Here is a 19,881-nt window from a genome sequence, read left to right as displayed (position 1 = left end):
CTGATCAAGCTTTCAGATAGATTGCAATAGTCTCAGTCCACAAAGGAAGACACTGGAGATGACAGATGATACAATACAAATAAAGAACAAGATTTCAGAGACCTAGGTCAAATCATTTAAGACAGGAACACAGCTAATCAAGTACATGAAAGACATGTACATACACGTAACGCTGTGAAACTTTAGCGAGCTAGTTTATTATTTTCCTCTAAAGTTGTCATTTACATTAAGGTTGTGTCATGGTTTACGCTCAGCTGGCAATTCAGAGCCACGCAGCTGCTGGCTCACTCCATCCCTTTTTTCCTCCCTGCTGCAGCTCCTGGAGGGATGGTGTGAAGAATCAAAAGAACATAAATCCCATAGGTTGAGATAAGAACAGTTCAGTAACTAAGGTACAGTACAATACTACCACTAATAATAAGGGAAATAACAAGGGGAGAGAATATAAAACTAAAATGGGAAAAGGAAAAGAAAATAACAAACACAAGTGATGCACAGTACAATTGCTCACCACCCACTGACCAATACCCAGCCCAACCAGAGCAGTGATCTGGGCCTTCCAGCTGACTCCCCCCAGTTTATATACTAGGCATGATGTGCTGTGGTACGGAATACCCCTCCAGCTAGTTTGGGTCAGGTGTCCCATCTCTGCTTCCTCCTGGCTTCCCTTACCCCTCCTCACTGGCAGAGCATAAGACTGAAAAGTCCTTGATTGAGGTAAGCACTGCTTAACAAGAACTAAAAACACTGGTGTGTTATCAGCGTTGCTCTCAGACTAAAGTCAAAAACCGAGCATTGCACCAAGAAGTAGAAAAATAACTCTCACAAGTGAACCCAGGACAGGTTTCCAGATTTTCAGCTGGGTGGTCTAGATTTCAAGCAGGAATACAAGCAAAGCCTTCAAAAATGCTCCATTTTCAGCCCACATGCAGCAAGCCATGACAGATTTTCACAGTAACAGTTACAAACAAATTGTTATAGTTTGAAGCAAAACAAATTAGGTAACTGTGGAGAGTATTCACAAAGTTTGTATAACTACCTTTCAAGATGGCCATTTCTTTACCTGAGCTAAATCTGTGTATGAACTCTTACACAATTTCTTTATCAAAATGTTCCAAATAAAGGAAGCAGAGCAACACAGGAAACAGATGTTTCCATCAAAAGATTAAATTCTTGCCTCAGCAATATTCCCTGAAGGCTCAGTTTCCTAATGTCAAATACTGCTAATGTGTACAAACCTGTCTGCAGAGTAAGTGCATGCAGAATAGGAATAAACCAAAACCTTGGCTTTGAAGATATTTAAGCACTCACTATTATAGCTAGACTGAATACTTTGTGATGTTCCATCTATCACTATAAACAGAACATAATAATTGATCTGGATGAGGGGATCAAGTGCATCCTCACTAAGTTTGCAAATGACACCAAGTTAAGCAGAAGTGTTGATCTGCTGGAGGACAGGAAGGCTCTACAGAGGAATTCGGAAAGGTCTGTTCAATGGGCTATAGCAAACTGCGCTTCTCAAAAAGGCAAACAGCTGGGTCCTGCACCTGGGCCACAACAACCCTACATAATGCTACAAGCTTGGGGAAGAGTGGCTAGAAAGCTGGTTGGTGGAAAAGGACTTCTGGGTGTTGGTTGACAAGACAGCTGAATAGAAGCCAGCTCTTGCCTGGTTGACCAAGGCTGCCAACAGCATCCTGGTTGTATAAGAAAAGTGGGGCCAGCAGGACCAGGAAAATTATCATCCCCCTGTACTATGCACTGGTGAGGCTGCAGTTCAAATACTGTACTCAGTTTTGGGCCACTCACTACAAGGTGCTGGAGTGTGTTCAGAGAAGGGCAACAAAGCTGGTGAACTGTCTGAAGCACAAGTCCCATGAGAAGCGCCTGACAAAACTGGGGCTGTTTAGTCTGGAGAAAAGGACACTCAGGGGAGATGTTACTGCTCTCCACAGCTACCTTAAAAGAGCTTGCAGTGATGTGGGTGTCAGCCTCTTGTCCCAGGAAACAAATGATAAGACAACAGTAAAAGGCCTCAAGTTGCATCAGGGGAGGTTTAGATCAGGCATTAGGAAATACTCCACTGAAAGGGTTAGCAAGCACTTCTCTGGAACAGGCTTGCCTAGGGAAGGGTTGGAGACACCATCCCTGGAGATATTTGAAAGACATGTAGATGTGGTACTTAGGACATGGTTTAGTGGTGGACTTGGCAGTGCTGGGTTAATGGTCAGACTCAACGTTAAAGCTCTTTTCCAGCCTAAACAATTCTAGAATTTTAGGTTAGTAAGTGGTAAGAAAAAAACGTAACATGTTGAAGGTCCTGAAACCTACAAAAGTTACTCATTTACCAAAATGAAAAGTTATAAAGTTATGTGTTTTCAATCTAAAGCTACATCTATGCAGAGAAATAGATATAGTGAATAAGAAATCAGATACCTGAACCCCTGGAATTCCATTGACAGAGGCAGAACTTGTGGTTTAGTACTATATGCCTCATTCCTTTTTCAAAAGGAAAAGAAAAAAAATCTCCCAAACTTACTTAGAATAATTGGTGAAATTCAGCTGATTTTGTGAATGTATTGGTTTAGTGGGCTCAGAATGATGGCTGGCAGGGACCTGCGCAGATGGCTTATTTTCAAAACTCCTGCGATCAAAGTACGAGAGCTGCTTTCGGTAATATTCTTCATCTTCTTCAGGATCATAATGATTTGAACGCACAATATCTTCAGGTGGCTTCACTTGAGGTCTCTGTGGTTCTGGAGCCCTAACCAAGAATAATAATACACAGTTGCCTTACACAGTCAACAAGCATAAATACCTGAATTGGAATTCAACTTTTATAACCTAGTTAGTAATAAGGCAACCAACATTTAATTCTTACAATTACACAGCTTGACTTTTTAACCTAAACCACATGGAAATTAAGATAGTTGTGAAAAAGCATGAAGAAAGAAAATCCTTATTTCCCTTTTACCTTACCTATTCCATTTACTTTTACTTTCCAATTATCTCAAAATTTAATAAAAAAATAAAAAAATAATAAAAAAAATTAAATTTTTTTGAGATAGACCCTCCTCAAAAATGCTGGAAATACACACTGCATCCCTCCCCTACTTCCCAGAAATCATATGCATGAGAACTGACTTTATGCCCTGCCTTACTATACACAGAAGTCGTAATGACACACTCCAACTCCCCACTCGAGTTTCCCATTTGAACCCTCCCTAAAGTAAGTTTTCTGAATATTCTAATCTCATGTCAAGAACTAAATTTAATTGATCAACTGGGCATCTACCTGTAAGTTGTTTTGTCGTGTTCATAATGGCTTTGAGAAGTTGATTTTGGACCACTTGCAGTTGTGAGTGTAGGCTTAGGTGCTAGCTCAGGAAGCTGTAAAGAAAAGCACAGCATATTCTCTCAGATTCTAACATTTAGAAAGATATAGCAGTTTAAGAATAAGAAAACTAAGACTGCCTCCTCTCACCCGAAACAAAAACCAGAAGGAAATACTAGTGAAAGATGAACTGGAGTCGTTTTGGCATGGCAAGATCCCTTTCACTGTTTTCACAATGTTTTCAGCTTCTGCTTTTAAAACATACTGCAATTAGGTTGCTAAGAGGCTATTCCACACGCAGTAAAGCTTTCTTTCCAAGACAGTATTTTACCTCTTGCAATCTAGTCTCATTAACAAGCAGCAGGCAATTGAGGAAAAAAAAGCCAACCAGCCAACCAATAAAAACCCCTCAGAAATATCAAATGATTTACCTTGACAGCTGATGTATCACTTGGGTCCTTCATTTTTTCCAAAGATGGCGATCTTCTTCTTTCAAATATCTTAACCCGACTTCGCACAGACTGTGGTTTCATGGCTGGATCATCATCTTCCTCTGCTAGAGATGGTGGTGTAGGCAGTGGTTTACTGTTAGAAGGCAAAACTTCTGGTTTTGTTTGTGATGAAGGGGGAGGAGGAAGAGAAACACCTGAAGTGCTATGAGAAGGCTCATACTGTCCAGCTTTAGCACTGTAGGCTTGAGGAGGACCTTGTTCATAGGCCCTTACATGTGGATCAAAGTACTGCTTCGGTTCGGGAGATCGAGAAATGGCTGACTGGTATGGCTGAGCTTCTTGTTTGTATCTACCATGTGTGTCATATCCAACAGTATGTTGATCTTCATATCTCACTTGTGGTAAGCTAAAGTTTTTGGGTGCATGCTCATAGCGAGGTCTGCCATCATAGCTCATTGTAGGGGGTTCCTCAAAACGAGGTTGTGCTGGATAATAGCTGCGTTCTGTGCTCTCATCTATATTTTGTCTGGAATCAAGATCCCTAGGAGGCTGGTTTTCATAACCTGTTCTTGTTTGGTTGTAGGGCGGTTTTTCATCGTAATATGCCCAGTGCTCCTCATAGGGAGGCACACGCTCATCATAATGTAGGCGAGGGTCATAACCACGAGGAAATTGATCTACATAGTTTGCAGAATCATATCTGTATGTTGACTGTTCATAGTCCCTACTCGGTTGTTTTTCTGCATACTGAGCCTGGGATTCATAGATCAGATTTGGGTCTCTTTCCTGTCTCTGTACTGGGTGATTAATTGCTGGCTGTTTCAAGACATAGCTTTGTCTGGATGCTTCTTCATTAACATATGGATCCTTTCGGTATATCTGTTAAAGAGAGGCACAGTTCTCAGTGAAAACGCAGAGTAACTGCAGGTGCATTCGAAATGTAGTATTTTAAGCAAGTCTAATTTCTAAATATTGGCTCTGATTTTGTTTAAAAGCAGAATAATTTGATGGAGGGTTTTCTTTGCAATCACAGGTGATTCAAGAGATGCATTCCAACCCTATTTTTAAGCAAAAACAATTAAGTATATTAAAAGGGAAAGACAAAGTTAACAGTCTCTCACCTTTCGGGTCTGGTGTCGGAGGGGAGGGAGCGCAGGGGTGACAGAGACCACACATACTTTTTTGCAGGGCATGAGAAGAGCAGAAGCAAATTGACTTACGTATTTAAGTTAGCTCTAGCACTGCTAAGGAAGTATACAGTCACTCAACAAATTGGATTCACCTTCATGATCAAGGATTTGGCAAGATTTAAAGTACACAAGATCTAGTGTCATTTTAGGGATCTAACAGATTTTCCCCAAGGCCTCATTAATAAGCAACAGAACACTGACAAGCTAAAAAGTCACACAAAGTAAAATCAAAATATAGAATGCAGCCTTTTTTAATAATGTATCATCTTTTTGAGAAGTGAAAGGCATATAGTTTGAAGCCATGCACACAAAACATTAGCTGATGCTTAGCAATTCAGATGCACTGTTTTTTGTAACCTGCATGATCTCTTACAGCAAAAAAAATTAGAAGGAATTTTCCAAATTAGGGCAAAACAAAAAGATCATGTGCTAGCTTGATGTATAGCAGGAAATCAGCGCAACAATGTGGCACAGGTACCTTTGCTGGATCTATATGCGGCGATAAGGATGACTCTTGTTCTCTTAGGACTATATGAGCTCCCTCAGTACTTGATGTTCTTAAGGGGCCCGTCTGTGGTTGGTAAGAGTTGTAAGGAGCAGCAGTAGGCTCCTCCAGTCTGACATTAGTTAGGTTTACATTAGCATTTACTGCAGAGGCTGATGAGGTTGCAGGGTTTGATTCAGGCGACGGGGAAAGGTAAGGGACTGCAGGTGAGGCTTCTGCTTTCTGTGAAGTGTTTAAAATATTTTAAATATACTGCTATTGAATCACTGTATGACTTTTTGATTTATATTAATATAAATGATGCTTTGATCAATGTAGCTAGATGTAGAATGAAATGTACTGAATGTATCATGCACTAGCACTTCCAGAAATTATGCTGAACATTAAAGCAAAACATTTAAAAGTAGAATGGTACTTCAATCCCCCTGCTGTCAGAATGAGCCACTGAAACAGATAGGTCAAGCTGATTCTCTGACTCACTGTAACATACTGCTGTTGCCATTGACAGATTCCTGTATGCACTCACAATACTGGTAAGCAGACCATAAACACAGATTTCTTGTTCAAGACAACTCAGAACCTGAAGTAAATGTACAGTTGTCAGTGTATAGAATTACTTTCTTACCGGCTGAGTAGTGGTTTTAAATCCTGAAGAATCAACTCTGAGATTTGGCTGTGGCTGAGCCTGAGATGCATAAGTAGAGTAAGTTTGAGTATCATGATGCATTCCAGAAGAATCCTCTCTAACAGGTTCAGAAGAACGCGTAATAGCAGATTCAGGAGGTGTCCCAACCTCGTCATTCAGAGTTTCATCCAGTTCTTGATCAGTATAAGCACCCCCTTCTGTATCTGTGTCTTCATAATCAGATGTGTGTCTACTGTCTGTGCTATACATAGAATATTCACTACCAGGAGCCGAGAGGTAAGAAAGACGGTCATCGTGTAAATCAAGGTCCTCACTTGTAGCACCATCTGCCTGTGTCAAACAAAATTAGAGTACATGCTTTTTGAAATACCTTTTCAAGAATGCCCTTTTTCTTGCATTGTAAAGCTAGGATTTTTTTGAGTGTGTGCGAATAATTAAACCTGAACAAATGGAAGGCATCCATTTTGTTCTGAACCACAACAGAAGGTCTCATAGTTAAAGAAGTTAGTTATATTCCAAATCAAGCAGCACAGCAAGAATATGAGATTTCAACAACTCGAAGAGTATCACAAAGGAGGTGAAACCAGGTTTTAATTATTGAAGATGTTAAGCTTACACCTAAAAGCCTTTTCTGCAGTCTAGCTCTTTTAATCATTTTACTAAGGGGTCAGATGACTGTCAGTGTAAGAAACGGGATAGTGTATAGTGTTCACATAAAATCAGTGTTTCAAAAGATACAAAGCTACACTTCAAAGTGATATGATACTGGAATCATTAACTTAAGGTTAATATATATATATAACGGAAATAAAATCTAATAAGGATATATCTAATTAAGAATTACGTAGCAATAGCTGATTAATCATTTGCTTACTTACAGTTGGCACTTTGCTTGATATTAGTTCAAGAGGATGGATCTAATGTGCATAGTGTTAACATACAGCTTGAGAAGGCAAGTGGTGTTTTAGTGGTGAACACAGAATACCAACTTCTGATTTTTTTAACTGTGTTCTCACAACTAAGAGAACACTGGTCACAGAAAGGTCAGAAAGAACATGAATATGCCACTTGCTTTTATATTAGTGAAAAAATCGTCATCAGGCAATCCCAGCCCATAGTACCAATGCAGCAAAACACCCAAAAGCTTTTATGAAAAAGCACCCAATCCTGACAAAGCCTTCAAAGCAAGAGCATATCCTCCAGTTAACAGTGGCATTGGGCAAAAGCTCTCACTGACTACACTCTCCCTCACAAGGACAACCGTACAGCCCTCATGAACAGAACAACTGACCTCACGTAGTGACAAATCAGTAATGAGCAGTTCACACAGCCATGAGGCATTACTGCTTTAGATCTTCAAAGGATGGTTAAAATGAGTAATTAAAAAGGAAAGCAAACTTAATTCCACAAGTTATCTGCCCACATCTGTAATAGTTACAACAAAAGAACAAGTAACTTCTCATAGGTAGTTTTGTCATTCCTCCCCAAATATTATTTCTTACCTTTCCTTCTGAAACCCACACTAGTTGGTTCTGTTGTTGCTGAATTGCTTCTTTCAGAGCTCCATACCATCCTTCATTCATTGAATTCAAGTTAATGGTAGCTAGAAGTACAGGAGGTTAGTCTGACTTATGATTTCTGCAACTACAAGAAGGATGTGTACCTCCAGTAATAAAAGCAATATAAACTGGTAAGTTAAAGCTATGATATTTAAATAGCACTACAAACATTAGCATTCAAAGCAAAGTTAAAACCTGATATAGTTTGGGACATTTTTTCCCATGGGAAATACTGAGTTAGCAGTAATTTGGAATAAAGAAACACTTGAGTTTAGCCATCATCTTCCTATTTACGCACATGTTTGATTTTGGCTGACAAACCTGCAAAGCCACCAGATCTATTATTAGAAACGTCATTTTGACATTTCATATTACTTTACATTTATGCAGTTACGTGCAAACAATGCATGCATCAATGAGCTGTTGGTTACTGAACACTTCCCCCTCCCTCTCAGATATACTAAAATTAGTATATGTAATTACTTACTTGTGAAGAGATGGTGATTATTTTTGCGTAGCTTGTGAGCTCTTTCATACAGCTTTCTGGCACTTTTTCGTGATTCTGGGCACAACCTCATTCGCATAGTTTTTACACCTTGCTTAGAATCAGGATTTAGGAACACTACAATAGGATACCACTGGGCATAATTCAGACGGTCCACTGCATTAGGAGTGACATCTAATAAAGCATGTTTGTCCTGTTGTGGTAAAAAGGACAGAAGCACAGAAGTGATTCACTTAAGATTTTTTTATTATTTCTTTTTCCCTTTAACATCCTCCAGAAATTTACTTGCTGCGACTTTTATAGGGTTCATTGTCTCAAAGTATTGATTCAAATTCTTTTCCTATTTGAATACTGGAAACCAAACAAATTCCAATAGCAGGCTACACAGGCATATACATTTTGAACATGAGCAAATTATTTTTAAACACACTCATTACTTAAGTCTTTTAAATTTGGAACACCTAACACTTTACTTCATGATATCAGTTTTACTCTTTTCATGTTAAAAAGTACAGTGACAGTAAAAGACTTACCCTATCGATTATCTGTTTTATAGTGTGAAGACGAATAATGCCCGAACTACGCTGGTCAGTACCAGCATCTCTTGGTTCACTTTCTGGTGAAAAGGACACAGTAAAAAATCTGTTGCAAGTTTACAAAATATTCTACATTGAGCTATGGAGTGGTTTTATCTTAATGAGTCAAACTGTTAATTCTGATTGAAGACACTTCCCCTGCCTCAAAATAATACATTTAAATCAGCCCACTGATTTGACCACGAAAAATCACTGTATCTTTACAAAAGCACTTAGAAACAGGGTAAAGTACCAAATTAAAATTAAATTTGAGAAGGCTATAAATAGAACCAATATTACTTTTACCCTCAGAGAATTCTAAGCAACCAGTGAAAGAGCTTACATTTTGTCTGTTCCTTTACACTATCAACATCTTGTTAAATAAGGTAACAGCTGAAGTAATGTAGAAACTGTCTAGCTAAAAGGAAGTTGACTATTTTATAACTGCACAAAATATTATTCCACACTTACTTGCAATTTGAAAGATATCCGGTTCTTCTCTAGCAAGTTTCTCACGTGCCACATCAGCTATTGGACCGAAAATGGTTACAGGTCTGAGAAACCCAGCTAGAATTGAAAGCAAAAAGTCAAAATGCATTGACTGCTTAAAACAAATGCAAGACACTCTTCTATATGTAGGCTACAACAAAGCAAATTACATAGATCTGTTATTCTGCAACAGTAAGGATACAGCCATACCTTCCCGAAGAACAACTCTTTCATAGGCAGGAAACTTTGTCTGAACAGGTTGTGCAGAAAGATCTTCTCTGCTTTTTCGTAGATTTCTTTTTGAACTACGCAAACCTCGGAATCTCCAAAAGTCCGCTCGATCTCCTCCTGCTGTCTTTGGAAGTGTGTACTGTACACTAGCTAGTTGCTCAGCTCTAAGAAGACAACAAATCCCAACCAGTTATCACAGAAGTCAGCTTCTGAAGTAATGCTTGACTAGCAAGCTTATACTTCCAAAACCCACTACTACCTGCTGAATCAAACTTTTGTTGTTTCTGTATTCGAAAGAACAAGATTGAACTACTGAGGCTGATATCACATTTCTAAAGCATTACATAGCCTTGTCTCTTGTATAGAAGAGAAAGCTTTTAGTGTTTTTGTGGACTGTACAAGAGTTAAAAGCAAATACATAGGTTAGATATTTAACTTCAACTTAACACTGTTACTTTTTCTGACTAAACCAGTTCTATAAACCTGTGTCCTGCAGCCAAGTGCAGCCATTCATTCTACAGATGCATAATTATAATCATAACTTTAAACCAGCAATTTATGAATTTAATATCGTACCTGTTTTTGTTAGGTATGATACCTCTTTCGACTTCCTTATGATTCTTGCCAATTCGAATTGCCAGCCATGAACCCAGTTTGCCATTGTACAGAGTGTCCACCACACGGAACACTTCACCTTTGTTGAAACTTAGTCCATAAGGAGATTCCTTTTCATATTCAAAATGAGTTCTAATATAGAAAGAATCCCCTACATCAGACTCAACAATGCGACGGTAGACTGAAAAAAGGAAAAAGAAAACCAGAAGTAGAATGCGTTATGTTAATTCAAGTGATGTCCTAATGCTCACAAGAGCAAAACAACCTTCTGTTTGTTTTCAATATATATTAATACTTCAAGAAGCTGTAATGTCTCAAAGCTGCTCCATTTCAAACAGCATAACTATTAATACCAACTTAATCTACCAATATAAACTCAGCTTTCAAGGCAAGAAATTCTCTGCCAATGCAAGTTCAATTCAGTTCACTTGGAAGGAATTAATCTTACTGGGAAAGAAGTTTGTGTGTGCAACACAGTATAATCACTCACTTTCAATGTGTCCTGGGTTCAGCTGTAACAGTTACAGCTGAACCCAGGATACAATGGTATGACTGCAACAGACTTTCCTGCTGCCCCCAGGTTTCACCCCATACTTCTATCAGATGCCAGGAGTTACTTTCAGTAGGGTTTTTGTGGGGTTGTTTTGTTAGGGGGTTTTGTTTGTTCCTTTGGGTTTCGTGGGGTACTGTTACAATTTCAATCTCTAGTCCATTTGTAGTAATAACCTATCCCAAAGCCAAATAAAACCCAAAACTTGACAGTCTTCATAAGGCAACAACTTCTTGAAAGCCAGAAGTTAGTCATCATTCACTATACTTCTTATGTTGTTCCAAGCAGTCTACTACATTGCTCCCAATATACAAATATTTACCGTCTTTTTTCTTCTGTGCTAAAATGGTCACTTCTTCACCTTTAGGAAGATCAAGCAAAAAAAGGACAGCTTCTTCTCTGATGATATTTGTGAAGTCTACGTTATTTACCTGGTATCAATGAAGTAATTGGTTTGATTTAGCATATGGCATTATTGTAACAGATTTAACTATACAATGGGAAACCCGTATCGGCTTATTACTATGATTTTTTTTCTGAATTCAGTTTCATACATGCACCAAGTGCATCTGTCTCAAGGTCTCTCTTGTATCTCTGAGTAGTGCCACACTATCTCTCGACAAACCATAGCTTCCAGAATTATAGGTAGCTATTCATTAGCTGTTCCTTAGATCAATATTACAGAACATTTAAAACCACCAGTAAGAGTCCTCACAACTTAGTGACACAACTGTTATCAAACTCAAACAACTTTATCAACTGAATCAATCTCAGAAATCGGATGTAAAACTTAATCGTTTTCCTAACAACAATATAGTAAACAGGAGTTTTTGCTGCTATTAATTCATGGAGTAAGCACATACAAAAGAAAACCCCTCTAAGAACTACAAAGGTAATATATTCAATGCTACAGAAAGGAAACCTACTTTGGTACAGGAAAACATTTGTACTGTTATTGGTTTTGACATACCCTGAGAATCTGGTCCCCTTCCTCTAATCCTTCTTTTGCTGCAGGGCTGTCTTCCAGAACACCAGCTACAAATATGCCAACATCATTGCCACCTGCTAGTCGCAAGCCAACACTATCTCCTTTTCTGAATTTTACCAGTTTCATGCTTGGCCTAGAGATTTAGAAAATATTTCACTTAGAGATGTAATAGCATAAAACATGCTGGTAAATTTGAGACTGAGCATATGCAAAGAACTAACCTCCTTAACATTTAAATCAGAGAATGTTTTGCTATCCATATCATTAACTGCTTATCAACTGCAGCATTACAACACACTCATTAGCAGCACTTCAAAAAACCCACCAGTATTCACTTGTTTACTGGGGTTGGTTTGTCTTACACTCATACAGTGATTTAAGTGAGACACTTGGACACTCTTCCAGAAATGTTCCTCCTTGTAAACAATTGTCCTGGCATATACACTTATTTTGGCTCTGAAGACAAAACCAAACTAGAATCTACTCTTATGTACACTAATGTCAATAGAGGAGATCCCAGTTGAAGCAGACTCACTTCCATGTTGCAACTTCGCACATTGCTGTAGTGACCTTTAGTCACTGCCCTCCGATTATTTCATAAAAGCAAAAGAATATGCTACAGTATCTCTCCTCTCTCTGGAGATGGGGACAGGTCAGGAGGGGCAGGGTGCCCAGAAAGAAAGAAACACTGCAGATTCTTTTCACTAGTTGATCATTCTAACTGCTCATTTCCATGTACTAGACTTTAAAATGGTATATTAAACAATACAAACGCCAGCAGGCCTCAGGAATAAACTTTAAGTCTATATCCTGATATTTCTGAACAGAAGTATCAGCACAGCATATTGGACTTGATATTAGATCATTTACACCGGTTATCCATCACTTCAGATAAAAGCTTGGTTTGCTCAAGAACCAGGCATATTTGAATAGAATTCAGAGTTACATTACCGAAGCATTCCATCTTCATGGGTTGAATTGGGTAAAGGGCCATCAGACGGACTGACTGGTAAATCGACATCTGGCTGACCTCCTTGTGCATACACGGGCTTTGGTTCTATTAAAATAGCAAAAGACTTCAAATATCCATTTGGTGATTTAAAGATGATAAAGTAAAGCTTAGCTTTATTAAAAATTAATGACTTATTCAGTAACCCACCTCTAGCCTACTTCAACACATTTGGCAGCGAAATATTAGAAACTTAGAACAACAGAAGACACTCTCACTGTGCTATTCAAATCAATCAGCATGATTACTGGCTTAAGTATTACCTCAGTAAAAATCCCAAACTTCCTTTGTACTTCATTAAGTACTCCGAACACTGTAGAACTACGAGAACTAGAAGGCTGTGTGATCCCAAGACCACTTTCAACCCCGCCGTCTCTCACCTTGATTTAACTGATATAACTTTTACATTTTCCATGGGCTCTCTTCCATCAGGAATTCAATTCCTGAAATGAAAACACTACACTCGAACTACTGCTGCATGCCTTGAGGCTGGCAGATTTTGATGCTTACTTTGGTCCAGTTGGCGGTTCTTAAAGGTAAGCCCATACTATGGCTTTGCTGCATAGATTCTCTCAAGTCACTAAGAGGAAACTGCCACTGCTGTCTTCCCTTGGTAATCACAGAATCACAGAATCACAGAATCCCAAGGGTTGGAAGGGACCTAAAAAGATCATCTAGTCCAACCCCCCTGCAAGAGCAGGGTAACGAACATTAACAGGGGCTCTTCTCTGCTACTTGGTTGGTTATTTTAAAAGAAGTTCTATTTAAGGCATATCTCTGCACAGTTGAAAAAAGTTGATTTCAAACGAGGCTGGCTTCAAACAAGAACTCTGTATTCTTTTCAAATTACTGAATGGACTAGTTTGAAATTGGTAATTTCAACCTCTGATGAATCCCTCTGAACAAATACTTTCCTTCCACCCTCCTTTGACACAAACAACCATGAGTTTTCTTGCCCTCAGTCTAAGCAGCAAGCTGCCACAGAATCTACCAACTACTTTTCTAGCCACATTTTCATTACAGTCTTTGAAATATCCTAATTTCCCTAGCACTTTCTGTGAAGCTGTTAAAGGATTATATCCTTTATTGCACTTTTTTCTCTCAGACTATATATTATAGCAAGTTCATTTTATCTGCAGACACAAATTTAAATATTATCTTCAAATATTAGCCTACATCTCCTCCCATCTAAACTAAGTATTTCCACATGCATCTTCTCATTCACTCAGTAACGAATAATTCCTTCTTCCCCACTAACCAACAAAATCCTCACAGTACTTATTACTTGCTTGCCAGTCCTTCAAACTAATCATTAGTACATGATTTTGGATTACGAACCATCTCAAGCATCTCCTATCCTGTCCGGCTTTGAATTTTGCCAGTTATTAATCTTTAAAATTTTATAAAAAGACAGAATTCATGCAATCTCACTACCATATCTTTTTTCTATTTTGGCAAATACAAACTTACTATCAACACCATAACTCCTCCAATTCTTCACTGAGCTACTAAATACTATATACGGGAGTGTAACCGCTCATTCCCTAAGACTGCACATATTTTCAAGTTTGAATGTGCTTTTTCCTCATTCGGCCCAGCCTTTCAAGAGCCACCTCTAAACCACCTGCACAGCTCCTCTTCCTCAAAATTTCACCGAAAGTACCTCAATTCTGTGAACAAAAACATTACAAATCAGCCTGCCCAGAACAATGTCTTGTCACTGATAACACTTTTTGTCTCTTTTACACCAACTGGTATTTATCTACTGCCATTTAGCTTATCCTTCCCTTTTGGAAAAACATGAATGAGGTTTTGTTAGATGTACTGCACTTGTTAAAATGCCTTCTTGGTCCATGACTGTAATTAGCAAGTGCTACACTAACAGAGCATTTCAGAGTGTTCTGAATTGTCTCGGGAGCAGTAGTTCTAAACATGCTTGCCTACATCCTTGTTTAAATATAGTCTGCTACAGTAATCCCTAAAAAACAGTCTACTAATTGCCTCTCAGAAGAGAAACAGCAGATCTTAGCCTTGCTTGAGAATCAGGACAAAACTCTTTATGACCATCACCTACAAATACAGCTCTAAACCCTGAAGCCTGACCCCTGTATAAACGGGCAGACCCCACAGCTTAGGTTTCCAGGACCAAAACTCCAAGATATAAACAGGGGTAGGATTACAAAGACTGTTAATATTCAGAATAATACTTAGGACTTGGTCTGTTTTAAGACCTTAGTAATCATTCCACAAATACACAATGGCATGAAGTCTTCACTGGTCATCCATTCTCAGCATCATACACAATTACTATATTTTTATGTTTTTACCTGGAAGTGGTGGAGTTTGTTTTTCAGCTCTTTCAACTGCTACCTCTTCCATAGTTTTAGAAACATCATCTGCATTCTTTACAGGTGTAGAGACCGCTCCTGGTTTAGTTACTCTTTCATCTTCTTTGCTTCGAAGACTGTATCAGAAAAAAGATTTCATTCTACATATGGAATTGTTTCTATGACTTTCGTCTATGAAGACTAAAGAATAAATCCTTTCATTCATGAAGTTCATGTCTAGTGGGTAAGGAATTACCAATCATTATTTAACAAGGCTTTGTTCTTAGACTATCACCTTATTAATAATTTTTACCATTTCTTAATCCAGGCATTTTTTCCCTAACTTTATATTATTCTCTAGATATGGCTATTTAGAAAGAGGAGGGACACTGTGAAACACACTGCTCTCCACTTCAAGCACAGAAGTCATGCTTGCATACTGAAAGCTTTCAAAGAAATTGAGAAGTAAAGGGAAGAAACCAAGAAGAGCAGTTATGACGGCTGTCTTCACACACCTCCCTACAGAAATCATGGATTTTTAGACTTAATTCTTCAGCTTTGCTGTGATCAGGCTAATATATCTGGCCCTTTGTATGCCATGTGCTCTGGAACAAAAGTGTTGCCAATGCAGCTCTTGGTAGGGATTTGCAGAGATAGAAGGCAGAACACAAACATGCCCCTGATATCTTAGTCTTCAGAAGACTGTAAGGCCTTCAATCCAAGCTATTACAGGAGAGGAGTGCTTCCCATACACTCAGTCATCCATGTACTTCAGTAATACAACAACTCACTGCTTCTTATGCATTTCTTACAAATGTGTAAAACAAAGACTTTTAGGAAAACTTTAGAAAGGAAAGAATAAAGAAGGACATGGGGGTGCTGGTCTATGAGAAAATGAACATGAGCCGGCAGTGTGCGCTCGCAGCCCAGAAAGCCAACCGTATCGTGGGCTGCATCAAAAGGAGCGTGACCAGCAGGTCGAAGGAGGTGATCCTGCCCCTCTACTCTGCTCTCCTGAGACCTCACCTGGAGTATTGTGTGCAGTTCTGGTGTCCTCAACATAAAAAGGACATGGAACTGCTGGAACAAGTCCAGAGGAGGGCCACGAGGATGATCAGGGGACTGGAGCATCTCCCGTATGAAGACAGGCTGAGGAAGTTGGGGCTGTTCAGCCTGGAGAAGAGAAGGCTGCGTGGACACCTCATAGCAGCCTTCCAGTATCTGAAGGGGGCCTGTAGGGATGCTGGGGAGGGACTGTTCATTAGGAACTGTAGTGACAGGACAAGGGGTAATGGGTTAAAACTTAAACAGGGGAAGATTAGATTGGATATAAGGAAGAAATTCTTTACTGTTAGGGTGGTGAGACACTGGAATGGGTTGCCCAGGGAGGTTGCGAATGCTCCATCCCTGGCGGTGTTCAAGGCCAGGTTGGATAAAGCCCTGGGTCATATGGTTTAGTGTGAGATATCCCTGCCCATGGCAGGGGGGTTGGAACTAGATGATCTTGAGGTCCTTTCCAACCCTAACTATTCTATGATTCTTATATTGTTATATAAAGGTATAGCTACCAGCTGTACCATAGTAGAAATGAACAGTACACATTGTATGTCAAAATGCTGTTACACTGCTATCTTTTGAAACTTTAATCATTTAATAGGCTCAGAGCATTAATAATCACCTGTAAAAACAAAAGTAGGTCAATATACTAAAGAGGGAGTCTTAATTCAAAACCATGTACATTAAAAAAAAGGAAAAAAAGAAAGAAAAATGTGAAGAGATGCTCAAAGCACCTACTCAATTGCTGAAAGTTGTCAAATGAACAAGGATATAAAAAGTATCAGAGACAAGAGACACAAGCAAATCACAGCTTTTTATGTATTAAGAGACTCAGTTGCCCAGGAGGGGAAAAATACTTCCTCAAAGAGAACAATGGGCTGGTCAGTAGGTGCAAGCCCATCTCCTCTCTTAGAGCAGGTATCTGTCAAGTCTTCCACTACCAACGGCTAGATGGTGCTATGAGGCAATAATGAGTATCAAGTCCCTTAAAGTTCAAACGCATCAAAAATAAAATAAAATAATTCATTTTACAGAGTAAATACTATTTTCAAACAAAACCAATACTTCCAAGAGTTAGAAGTATCACTCAGGCAACAGATCCCAACAAATCTATTCATCCAAGATGTGCAAAAAAGAATAAATAGTAAACATCTAAATACAAGAACGTGCTTTCCTGAAGCAATGTGAGATCTTAAACCCCAGAAACAAAGCTTCGCTATTCAGCCAAGACACACTAAAGACTTTTCAGCACTTTCTTCTGCCAGTTCTAATACTGCGTGCCTGAAGACAACTGAAAAGAAAAAAAAAAGCCACCACCAAACAGAAACATACACACACACACTAAGAATACAGAAAAGCACCGGAAATACTGCCATCACAACCATCTGGGAAGACACTGGCACCCTTACATTATAACAACCATCTTGTTGCAAGTCACTGGTAAAAACAAGTACAGCAGCCTAATTTTTAAAATACTTATTTGTGTCTTATTTATTCAGATAAACCCCTTTGGGGGAGCTTCCAGAGTTGATTAAAATTATGCTGAAACTACTACATCCAAAATAATTAGAAGTTAGCCTCGATCTTTCTACTTTGCTCCCCAAGTTCACCTGTGAAAATCTTACTACTTCTCTTTCTGATTTCCAGCATATTTTAAATTTGCATGTAAAATTACGTACATAAGCTAAAAGCTTCTATTTTTCACCTCCAACACCAGACTAAAGTATAACTGGACTCGTCATTCCCCTGAAAATACTTCCTGGCTCATTAAAAACAGACACACATACATTTAGCAGTTTAAATGCAGATTAAGTGTCTTGGAAAAAAGTCCTGTAGCAGTGTAAGCTATAACTAATTCCCCTCCCTGTCCACAGATTTTTGGGTAATGAGCACCTGTTAACAAGATACTACAGTAGATTTCCCCATGAGCCCTCCCTGTTTCCACACATCTCTTAACACTGCAGAGAAGCACTATTCCAAAGTAGTAGTATCCCTGTTTTGCTTTAAAAATACTGCAGTTACTAAACGAGAAAGTTCATTTTATGTTTCTTCTCCACATAGTCCAAAACTAGTGGAATTTTGTGCTGATTTTATACTTGCATATAGAAAAAGGAGCATAATTATGGAAGAAAACAGATCCCAAGAACAGTAACTAAAATAGAGATATTGAGAGCACAGCACAAAATAGTGGTGGGTAAGTATCTGAAGCAATAACCTTCTAGACTTGGGCTACTGCTATGCATGTAGACAAACTCTGACAACTTCAATGCCTGCAAACGTCAGTTTTACTCCATCTAAGACAACAAAGCTTGAATGGGAAAAAGCTGACGGAAGTACAAATGGTGATAAAAAGGAAGAAAATCAGAACAGCAGGAGAGTAGTATATTTTTCTTGATTCACTCGAATTGCCTGGTAATCACCGAGTATTTCACATTACAAGATGATACAAGGAAACTCTTGACTGATGCTGTCACTGGGTTCTGGGTGACAGAAACTTGTTAAAAACCTGACAGCTGCACTTCCCAAGACACTATGTATTGTTCACTGTGTGCACTGTGACACTATTGTTTAACATCTGTGCTGCGTCAGGGCCCCCTTTACCTCACTTTCCACCCCTTTCTTTTTAAAAGTGTATGTAACAAGCACGTGACTTTCAGTCACAAAATGACATCAGCTATACATAACTGCCATTAGCTGCGACTATTACTTCAGAACTGAATGAGACTCTCTGCAATACACAGTTGGAATGTTTGTTTGCACACCAAGTTTTGAACATGCAGGCTCCTTCAAAAAGTGTTTTTAGCACATATCAAAAAGTTTAGCATGAAAAGACAGCCAAGAAGCATCTTCCTAAGATCTTTCAAAACAGAGCTGATGCTTGTCCTGTATTCCAGTTTCTCAACTTGTTTTGAAAGTGGACAGATGTCTCAATTGTGATTCGCAAACCTTTTTTTCTTCTAGTGTGTCTACCAAATTTTAAATTATAAAGCAGCTGCAGCTAATTTTATCTTACAACAGATCTGAACTTGTACAAATAATCACTACGAAGAGAAGTTGCTTTTAACATATTTTTCTTTACATGGCTCAGGGCCCAGATTTTCTGATCTTGAAAAGAACATGTCCAACAGGAAGTCAATCCATGCCAAGGTAGTTCTTGTTCATAAAGTAGATAGAGCGGATGCATTCAGAGTTGAGATAACTTCAAAGATCCTTCTCAGGAAGGACTTAATTCTTCTGACAGTGTAGTCCACAGGGAGGAAGTGACCATGTACCTAAACCACTGTAACAGGACAGGAAAGCACTAACACTAGGGTAAGTCAGTCACAGTTTCAGTTTTGACGGCTTTGTGGGTTTTTTTGTTCCTCCCTCCACAAGCCCTTTTTGCATTACATTAGAAATGCAGGGCCCAGAAAGAAAGGCTTTAAAAACCAACAGAGGTACCTCAACCTTCAGAATCAAATCCCAGCATCTCGGATGCTGCTTTTAAGATTTTCCCATTAATACAGGGCTCCTATTTGAGAACAAACTTTCATGCTTTGTGGTCCCTCCAAACAACATAGATGGAAGAGAAACAGGGATGTTTGTAAACCATGACCCAACCAGGTGTGCGTGCACGTAAGATCTGCCTTGCAGTTTTATAAGCCATTAGAAGACACTACAAACCTTAAAAGGTGCAAGCGTTATTTTCCCCTTAGGCAAACAAAACATTATTAGTAACTAGTCAGGCTTATCTTTGTTTTATGGAACAGCCAGCTGCAATTGGGTTTTGGCAGTATCTGTATTTTTGACTGTATCTGTAAAACTTCAAATACAGGCTCTGAATTTGGAATTTGCAATAGATAAGTTT

The 19,881-nt window shown here is 38.9% G+C and overlaps 1 protein-coding gene across 6 annotated transcripts in view; it reads right to left on the bottom strand.

Annotated features, from left to right (window-relative positions):
- TJP1 (tight junction protein 1) overlaps positions 1–19,881 on the bottom strand; it is a 74,141-nt gene that overhangs the window by 13,223 nt on the left and 41,037 nt on the right. For 4 of the 6 annotated variants that reach the window (XM_065689090.1, XM_065689092.1, XM_065689089.1 and 1 more), the window contains exons 9-23: positions 14,979–15,115; positions 12,594–12,699; positions 11,625–11,775; positions 10,977–11,085; positions 10,066–10,285; positions 9,469–9,653; positions 9,241–9,336; positions 8,728–8,810; positions 8,177–8,387; positions 7,633–7,733; positions 6,110–6,460; positions 5,458–5,706; positions 3,769–4,668; positions 3,299–3,393; positions 2,543–2,767 (exon numbers count right to left, since the gene is read on the bottom strand). In XM_065689090.1, the coding sequence (XP_065545162.1) occupies positions 2,543–2,767; positions 3,299–3,393; positions 3,769–4,668; positions 5,458–5,706; positions 6,110–6,460; positions 7,633–7,733; positions 8,177–8,387; positions 8,728–8,810; positions 9,241–9,336; positions 9,469–9,653; positions 10,066–10,285; positions 10,977–11,085; positions 11,625–11,775; positions 12,594–12,699; positions 14,979–15,115 (3,219 nt within the window). The remainder of the gene's footprint in view (positions 1–2,542; positions 2,768–3,298; positions 3,394–3,768; positions 4,669–5,457; positions 5,707–6,109; positions 6,461–7,632; positions 7,734–8,176; positions 8,388–8,727; positions 8,811–9,240; positions 9,337–9,468; positions 9,654–10,065; positions 10,286–10,976; positions 11,086–11,624; positions 11,776–12,593; positions 12,700–14,978; positions 15,116–19,881) is intronic. The other 2 variants (XM_065689094.1, XM_065689093.1) reach the window with 1 other exon arrangement.

This window comes from Lathamus discolor, chromosome 8 (assembly GCF_037157495.1).
Source record: "Lathamus discolor isolate bLatDis1 chromosome 8, bLatDis1.hap1, whole genome shotgun sequence".
NCBI lineage: Eukaryota > Metazoa > Chordata > Aves > Psittaciformes > Psittacidae > Lathamus > Lathamus discolor.
The sequence above is the reverse complement of the archived record's forward strand: the minus strand, read 5'-3'. Positions and strand labels throughout refer to the sequence as shown.